Genomic DNA, 8,832 nt, shown 5'->3' on the forward strand with positions numbered 1-8,832 from the left:
AAAAATGAATCAAACAAACCAAAAACAAAAACTAACAAATACATTTTCGTGCTGGGATTCCACAGAACCCCAAGGGTGTCAAAATTATTTAAAAAAAATAAACCTGTAATGGTTTCATTTAACGTTTTTCTGCGCTGACATCATACTTATATCTTAGAAGTTTTCAAAATATGATGAATATCAAAACTATGATAAATGAAAAACTATGATAAATAAATATTTGTACTGAATAAATGTTTGTACTGAAATCCTACAGAAGCCCAGGAGTGTCAAAAAACAACAACGAATACATTTTTTGTGTGTTTGAATTCTATGGAACACCAAGAGTCTCAAAGAGAAACACATTTTTTCAAAAACTATTATCAATAAATGTTTTTGCTGAAATCCTACGGTAGCCCATGAGTGTGAAAATGACATGAACTAAATTAATATTTGTTTGCACTGAAATGATACGCAATCCCAAGATTATGAAACATATATATTTTTTAAAACTACAGTCAATAAATGCTTGTGCCGAAATCCTAAGGAAGCAATAGAGCAGGGGTGTCAAACAGGCCCGCTGAGGGATTGTATCTGGCCCACGAGACAAAGCTGAGGGAAGCGCAAGAGAAAAATGAGCTGCAGGTTGAAATATGTCCACTTTATGTTGCCAAAGCCAAGTGCCTCTCACAAGTGCTGTACTTGTATCTATCTCTCTCTCTCTCTCTTCCTCCCTTTTTCTCTCTCTCTCTGCCTCTCTCTTTCACTCTCTCCGTTTCACTTTTTCTCTCTCTTTGTTCCTCTTTTTCTCTTTCTCTGTGTCTTTTTACCTTCTTTTGCTCGCTCTTCCTTTTTTACTTTTCTCTCTTTCCCTCTCTATCTTCGTTCCTCTTTTTCTCTTTCTCCGTGTCTTTTTACCTTCTTTTGCTCTCTCTTCCTTTTTTACTTTTCTCTCTTTCCCCCTCTATCTTTCTCCCCCTTCTCTCTTTCTCTCATTCTATTTTGTCTCCTTCTCTCTTTCAATTTCTCTTTGGATTTCCCTCTTTCTCTCTTTCTTTCCCCCTCTCTCACTGTTTCTCTTTTTATCTCTTCTGTTTCTCACGCTCACGCTCTCTCTCTCACTCTTTCTCCCTTTCTCTCTTTCTTTGTCCTGCCCCCTATACTTCTCCTCTCTTTCTCATATTTCTTTGTCTCTTTTTTTTCTTTCTCTCTAATCTACTAGTCCCGCCCCTGATAGAAAGTTTGTTCTATCGTGTGGCCCTCGAGGTAAAACGAGTTTGACACCCCTGCCCTAGAGTGTCAAAATGAAATAACCCTAAAAATATGTTTTGAAATTGTTTTTTCTAAATAGCAGGCAATTATATCATATGGCTATCATTTTTTTTAAATAGGCTGTCATTATTTTGAAAAATGTACTTATTCATTAAGAATTCTTGTCATTATTTCATTTTGCATAATTTATTAATTTTATGTCAAGCAAAACATGTCATCTCAAAAGAACTTCAGGATACCATAAATGGCATAGAACATGATTTCACCAAGCACAATGTAAATAATCAGCATTAATTGATGTTGAAATCCAATGGAACCCCCAAAAATGACAAGACCAGAACGTAGACAGGACCCACTTGCGTTATGTTTCTCTCAGTTTTATTGAAAGAAAAGAAAGGGTTGCACCCACAATTCGCTGAACGCCGGAAGCAGGTCGCTCTGAACGCGTAGACGGAAAAAACAGGTCGTTAGCCGGGACGGGAGAGCAGAACGTGGTCGGGGTCAAAAAACGGGTCGTAGCAGGACACAAACGGATAAATCAGGAACGTACGAGTGGAAAATAGGTGATAAAATGGGACCGACGGGAGTCAGAATCGAAACATGCTTGCCTTGTCAAAACAGAGGTTAGCTGACGGACTGACAACAGGTGAGTGAAAAGACTGAGTTTAAGTAAGACGAGGAACCAATCAAGTACCCAGCAGCAGTGAATGTAATGAGTAATCATGACAAGATTGTACCTTTGGTTTCGAGGTCAGCACAGCTTTTGAGTCAAAAATCAAGATAAAGAGGTTAATTTCAATTGATCATGTTGCAAATAAGGGACAGAAATGTCATGAAAATGGACGTTCGTAGTATTTCATTAAATTGCTCTCGCCTTTTGGACTAAACAGGAACAAAACAGAAGGTTTTTGTACTCCAAAAAGGTTGGTGACACCTGCCGTACGAACCGAAACTGTCTTGAGTGGACAATAGAACAATAGAAATTCACGTTTAACATGTCTCAAAGTCAAGTTTGTCCCTTTTCACTTGTTCAAAGTAGTGATTGGGCACAGCCTTTGAGTTTTTCACTTGAAATAAAAGCACAGAAATGTCAAGGAATGGGAAGTTTGTTTTATTTAGGCAAATCACAAATGCTAATCAAATATTGAAAAAAAAATAGCTCTTGGCTTCAAATAGGGTGCTAACCACTGCCGGATGTGGTGTGATGAAAACTGCTGGTTGGAACAATATACTTTACTCAAGTTTGTCCTCTCCCCACTGTTCTAGGTAACAATTTTGTTTGATTGGGTTTGAGATCAGCACAGCTTTTAAATGGATGATCAAGATCAGAGGGTTAATGTTAAGTTAAAGGGTGTTGGACCCATGTGGAGAAAGCATGAACTGGGCGCGGATTAGGAGAACCAAAAGCTGCCACCGGGATAGTCACGTAGGAGCCTCCTCTGGGTCCTTGGATGGTCGTTGGGTCATGGTCATTTTCACCTCCACCATCGCGCCGAGCTTGTTTGTTTCCGGTTTTTATTTGTTCCCTGTGTTATTCCGTTTCCAGTTTTGGTGTTTATAGTTTACACTTTATCAGGTTTGATTTTTGTTTCTCTTTTCTTGTTTGGATATTTTAGTTCCATTGTGTCCACTTGTTTGTTTGTACTTTGGACCTGATTTTTGTTGATAAATACAGTTTTTGAGCACCCATGTTTCCAGTTTTTGCCTCCCCCACATGGGTCCATGTACCACCAAACTGTGTCAAGTCATGTGTATTTGTGACGCCCTTAATCACAAAGAGTCTCAAAGGGCTGCACATACCACAGACTATTGCAAACCACAGACAATTATGACACCATCCCCTGATCTAAAAGCTACATCAGGGTAAATAATACACAGATAATGTCAACATAAAATATAGGTTATTCATAAGCTTTAGAATAGAAGTGTGTTTTAATTTGAGATTTAAACATTTCCACTGAGGTTGCAGATCGAATCTCAGTGGGTAGAGCATGCCACAGCACAGGGGGCCCGAGTGGAGAACGCTCTCGAACCTGCGGATATCTTCTTGGCTCTTGGGATCACAAGTAGACCAGCATTTTCAGAGCAAAGGCTCCGGACCGGAACATAGGGGGAAATTCAATCTGAAAGATATGAGGGAGCAAGTCCATGCATGAACAGAACCTTCAAATCACATCTTAAGCTAACAGGGAGCCAATGCAGGTTAGCTAAAATCGGGGTCATGTGATGAAACTTTCTCGTCTTAGTTAAAAGCCTGGCTGCAGCATTTTGTACCAGCTGAAGCCTCTTGATTTTGGACTTCGGGAGACCAGAGAGTAGTGCATTACAGTCATCGAGACGGGCGGTAACAAACGCTTTTAAAATAAGACAAAAAAGTTAGATCACATGACCCCGATTTCCGCTAACCTGTAATATTCTTAATGTGTGTTTGAAAGGACAGCTCGGGGTCAAATATGACACCTAAATTTAATGCCAGTTTATCACATGAAATAAAGGCACAGACAGGGTTGGGTAGGGTTACTTTAACTGGATTACTTTCAATGACTTTTGGATTACTCCAATACCAAATATGCTGATAAAAGACAAAAGAAACTAAATATGAATAGAATTATTACATTTTGTGCTGGCTTGGGGAGTAACGGAATACATGGAACAGCAAAAAGGATGTTGGCAAGCTGCTCGGATTTCTTTTCATTTTGTTTCTGTCGCATTTTATGTGAGTTTTGCCAGAGATCAAAGAGATCAAAGCCAGGAGAGAAAGCCTACCACGTGTTGTGAGTCATAATTATATTCATATTTAGTTTCTTTTGTCTTTTATTAGCTAATTTGGTATTGGAGTAATCCAAATGTCATTGAAAGTAATCCAGTTAAAGTAACTCTACCCAACCCTGGGCACAGAAATGTCAAGGAATTGGAAGTTTGGTTGTATTTAGGTATACAGGTAGGTTAGGTAGGTTTAGGAACTCGTCCTTTGTGCTGATCAGTGACAAAAAAGTAGCTCTTGGCGACAAAAAGGTTGTTGACCCCTGATGAAAACTGCCCTAAGTAGAATAATATCCATTATTTTTTAACCTTGACAAAAGCAAATGGTATTTCAACAGGTCTAAAACCCAAGTTTGTCCTTCTTCCCCTTAAAAACACACACAATCCTATTCCTGATATGCGTGAGTTGCAAGCCGTAGATGAGCGGGTTCAAAATGGGAGGGATCAACAGAAACTCGATAGCCATGAAGTTGTGCAGGTGCAGCGACACCTCCTCCGACCCGTATCGCATGTACAACAAATCCAGCAGAACGGTTGCGACATAAACCACCAGGCAGATGACGTGCGGCAGGCACGTCTGCTTGAATTTCGTCCACATCTGCGTGGACCCCGTGCACATCTTAATCAAGTTCCCGTAGGACCACAAGATGAACAAAAAATGAAAGAAATAAAACACGATATTCAATGTTGTGATGATAGTGTTAGCTTTAAGCGGCGTGCAAGCCAATTGGACCACCATCAAATTGACGCAGTAGAGTTTGTTGATGTGAGACCCGCAGAGCTTTTTTCCTAAAACGGTCGCTGTGTTCATAAACATACAAAAAAGAGGCAAGATCCAGGACAAAAACACAAAGAAAGACACTCTCTGCTTGGTCATGAAAGATTGATACACCAGAGGTCGGCACAGAGCGACATACCTATCGTACGCCATCAACGCCAGGATTGAAAAATCATAAGTACTCGAGGAGTGTACCACGAAACCCTGCAACAGACAGCCTGAGTAGGAAATCACATGAGACGCCATGAGGTCCACCAGGAGTTTGGGAAAGAACCCCGCCGATCCATAAAAAGCATTAATGCATAGATTACACAGGAAAATGTACATGGGTTTATGAAGCTTCCTGTCTGTGACAATCACAAAAACAATGGTGAAATTGCTCAAAAGGATAACGAGGTAACACAGCAGCAAAAGCAGAAAAACGATTACCCGTTGCGCAAATGGGAAATTCAAACCGGAGAGAGTGAACATGGTGATGAGAGAATCATTTTCCATTGTAATCATCAACCCATGACACAAACGTTGCGGGGAGAAATGAGTCGGCCTCTCCGAATGGTCGTGAGAGGTGGCAGCTAGTTAAAGGCTACGACTGGGAAACGGCGCCACCTCTGGGACCGATGGGTGGTGTTGACGACGCGGATGTCTGTCAACAATTTGTGACTGACTTCAGCTCAACCTACCAAAGATGATGAAAGTACAGTCATTTATATGAAGTGATAATGGTTTAAAGTAGGGATGCGTGATCATTACTGCGCCGACAGTTATTGAAGCAATAACAAAAAATGTTGACGTCGTCGGGTCAAAAAAACGGGTCGTTGCAGGAGACAAACGGATAAATCAGGAACGTACGAGTGGAAAACGGGTGACAAAACGGGACCGACGGGAGTCAGAGTCAAAAAATGATTGCCTCGTCAAAACAGAGGTTAGCTGACGGACTGACAACAGGCGAGTGAAAGGACTGAGCTTAAATAGGACAATTTTTTTGACGCCCGATACACAAAAAAATTATGATAATGAGTCACTAAACGCCACGCTAAATTATTCATTCAGTCAACAATACTTGATAGAACAATTTCAAGCATTTATGTTCTTCATAGGAATACATATATATGGATATTCAAATCCAGCTCCAGACTTCCTGTGCGGAGTTTGTATGTTCTCCCCGTGCTTGCGTGGGTTTCCTCCGGGCACTCCGGTTTCCTCCCACATTCCAAAAACATGCATTTCAGGTGAATTGGCCGGTCCAAATTGTCCCTAGGTGTGAATGAGCGAGTGAGTTGTCTGTCCCCGTGTGCCCTGCGATTGGCTGGCAACCGGTTCAGGGTGTCCCCTGCCCACTGCCCGGAGATGGCTGGGATGGGCTCCAGCCCCCCCCGCGACCCTAATGAGGATAAGCGGTACGGCTGATGAGATGAGATATTTCTTTTTTTATAGAAGTTGGTCGTGTCTCCTCTTTACCTCGTCATAATGTCCACGACGCACTTGGGAGTTAATCCATAATCAGTCAACATGTCAAAACCAGAACGGAGACAGGACCCACTTGCGTTACGTTTCTCTCAGTTTTATTGGGAAGAAGGGAAAGGATTGCACCCATGATCCGGTGATCGCTGGTGGCGGGAAGCGGGTCGCTCTGAACGCGGAAGTGGGACTTCCGTGGCGAGCGATGGGGGTGTCGGGAACGAAAAAAACGGGTCAGTAGTTGGGACAGGAGAGCAAAAAACGTGGTTGGTATCAGCAACAAGTCAAAAGCCTGGAGAGGAGAGTAGATGTGGTCAGGATCAAAAACGGGTCGAAGCCGGGGCCAGACGGATGCAAAAAACAAGTGGGAGTCAGGGTCGGAAAAAGGCTTGCCTAGTGTTAACTGAGGTTCACAGACGGACTGACAAACGGGGACAGGTAGGAGTGGGTTTGAATAGGGACAGGGAGCCAATCAGAGTCCGAGGCAGTTGGCGCTAAAGGAGTGGGCAGAGGTGAAGCATATCGGTAATCATGACATATAGCCACACAGAAAAAAAAATATCTTAGAAAATGTCGTACAACAGTTTAACCTTAACATTATTTTTTTTAAATATCTTATTATTTTAAGATTCTTTTAAAACAAATGTATGAAAATGTATTCTACATTTCATTGTGTGGAAAAAAAATTTAAAATTTGTTTTTTCTCCAGGAAAAATCAGAAAATGTAATTTCTAACCTCTTTTAGTATTTTATCCCCTACTTTCATGCCCTAACCCAATAATTAGTCATTTTGTCAGGACCAGAGCAGAGACAGGACCCACTTGCGTTGTGTTTCTCACAAGTTTTATTGGAAGAAAGAGAAAGGGTTATGGCACGACCCGGTGATTGCTGGACACGGGAAGCAGGTCGCTCCGTACACGGAAGTGGATCTCCGGTGACGAGCGATGGCGGTGTCAGGAACGTAAAAACAAATCAGTAACCGGGACAGTAGAGCAAGAACTTGGTCGGGGTCGGAAGCGAGTCATAAGGCAGGAAAGGAGAGTAGACGTGGTCGGGGGGAAAAAAAGTTTAAAGGCCGGACGGGAGAGTAAACGTGGTTTAGGATCAAAAAACGGTCGAAGCCGGGGGACAGACGGGAGCAAAAAACGGGACTGGTGGGAGTCAGGGTCAAAAAAGGCTTGCCTAGTGTTAACTGAGGTTCGCAGACGGGCTGACAAAAGGGGACAGACAGGACTGGGTACAAGTACTGATCGGGAGCCAATCAGAGCCCGCGGCAGGTGGCGCCAAAGGAGCGGGCACTGCTTGTCATGTCCTGTACGGTTGTCATGGCGCCCAGCCGGCCCCGCCCCTTGACACCGGCTGAGACGCATTGGACTGATTGCTTTTGGAGTACTTAAACGCTCCTTTTGGGACTGCCCGTTGCCAGACCATTGCATTAACCCTCGTTGAAACCCTGTTCATACCCGTTTGATCTGAGTAATGCCTAGTTTGTAATTTTGATTGCCTTTGAACCTGTTTTGTTTTGTTTTTGGTCCGTTTGAGTGTTGGACAACTTTTCTTTCCTAATTAAAGTGACAGATCGTCTACGCATATGAGTTCTGACTTCCTGCTTCCTGGTCCGCTTCGTGACACTGCTGAGTCACAGCAGTAATCATGACACATTTAAAATGTAGCCCAACGAAAAAAAGTCCATTTTTCCCTTACCATTGAAAGTCTATGGCAGGCCTACAAGGTTTAATCGGTCTGCGTCAAGGTCTTGAAATAAATCAAATAAGAAATCAAAATAAAATATTAATATAAATGAATAAATAAATTGATAATTGTCCACTCATTTCTGGTTAATTGTTTGATTGGTTAGAATGAGTTTTTTTGTTCGCTGAGCAGATGAAGGAGGGTTAGGTTGAAAAGAGATTGCGTTACGGTGTCACGACAAGCACACAGGGTAGACCCAATCGCGTAACGTTTTCTCACAATTTTATTGAAAGAAAGAGGAAGGGCAGCGCCCGCGATCCGATGCTCACTGGACACGGGAAGCAAGTCGCTCTCGTACTCGGATTGTGATCCGAACACGGAAGTGGATCTTCCGTAGCGAGCGATGGCGGTGTCAGGGATGGAAAAACTGGTTGGTAGCCGGGACTGAGAGAGCAAGGCGTGGTCGGAAATGAGCCGTGAGCCAGAACGGGAGAGTAGACGTAGTCGGGGACAAAAAAGGTAAGCCGAGACAGGAGAACAGACGTGGTCAGGATACAAAACAGGTTGTAGCCGGAGACAGACGGGGAACAAAATGGGACAGGTGGGAGTCAGGGTCGAAAAAAGGCTTGCCTAGTATACACTGAGGTTTGCAGACGGACTGACCACAGGGGACAGACAGGACTGGGTTCAAATACTGATTGGGAGCCAATCAGAACCCATGGCGGTTGGTGCCAAATGAGCGGGCACAGCTGTGTCACATCAGTAATCATGACATACGGAGGACAAAAGGAAGTCTAAGCAGGAAAATGATCCTTATTTGGACTCATTTTAATGATACTAATGACTCCAAAACATTGTGCATTTTCTATCACTGAGAGAAAAATCTGAAT

At 42.7% G+C, this 8,832-nt stretch overlaps 1 protein-coding gene across 1 annotated transcript; it reads right to left on the minus strand.

The window, feature by feature from the left end:
* Window positions 1–4,354: 4,354 nt before the first annotated feature.
* LOC148352528 (olfactory receptor 6E1-like) lies at window positions 4,355–8,493 on the minus strand. Its single transcript, XM_088353494.1, has 2 exons — window positions 8,459–8,493; window positions 4,355–5,288 (listed from the first exon to the last, which is right to left on the minus strand). The coding sequence occupies exon 2, from the start codon at window positions 5,285–5,287 to the stop codon at window positions 4,355–4,357; it is 933 nt and encodes a 310-aa protein (XP_088209620.1). The 5' UTR covers window position 5,288; window positions 8,459–8,493.
* Window positions 8,494–8,832: the final 339 nt, after the last annotated feature.

The sequence above is a fragment of the Urocampus carinirostris genome, chromosome 14 (assembly GCF_059441175.1).
Source record: "Urocampus carinirostris isolate Australia breed hairy pipefish chromosome 14, RoL_Ucar_1.0, whole genome shotgun sequence".
Taxonomy (NCBI): domain Eukaryota; kingdom Metazoa; phylum Chordata; class Actinopteri; order Syngnathiformes; family Syngnathidae; genus Urocampus; species Urocampus carinirostris.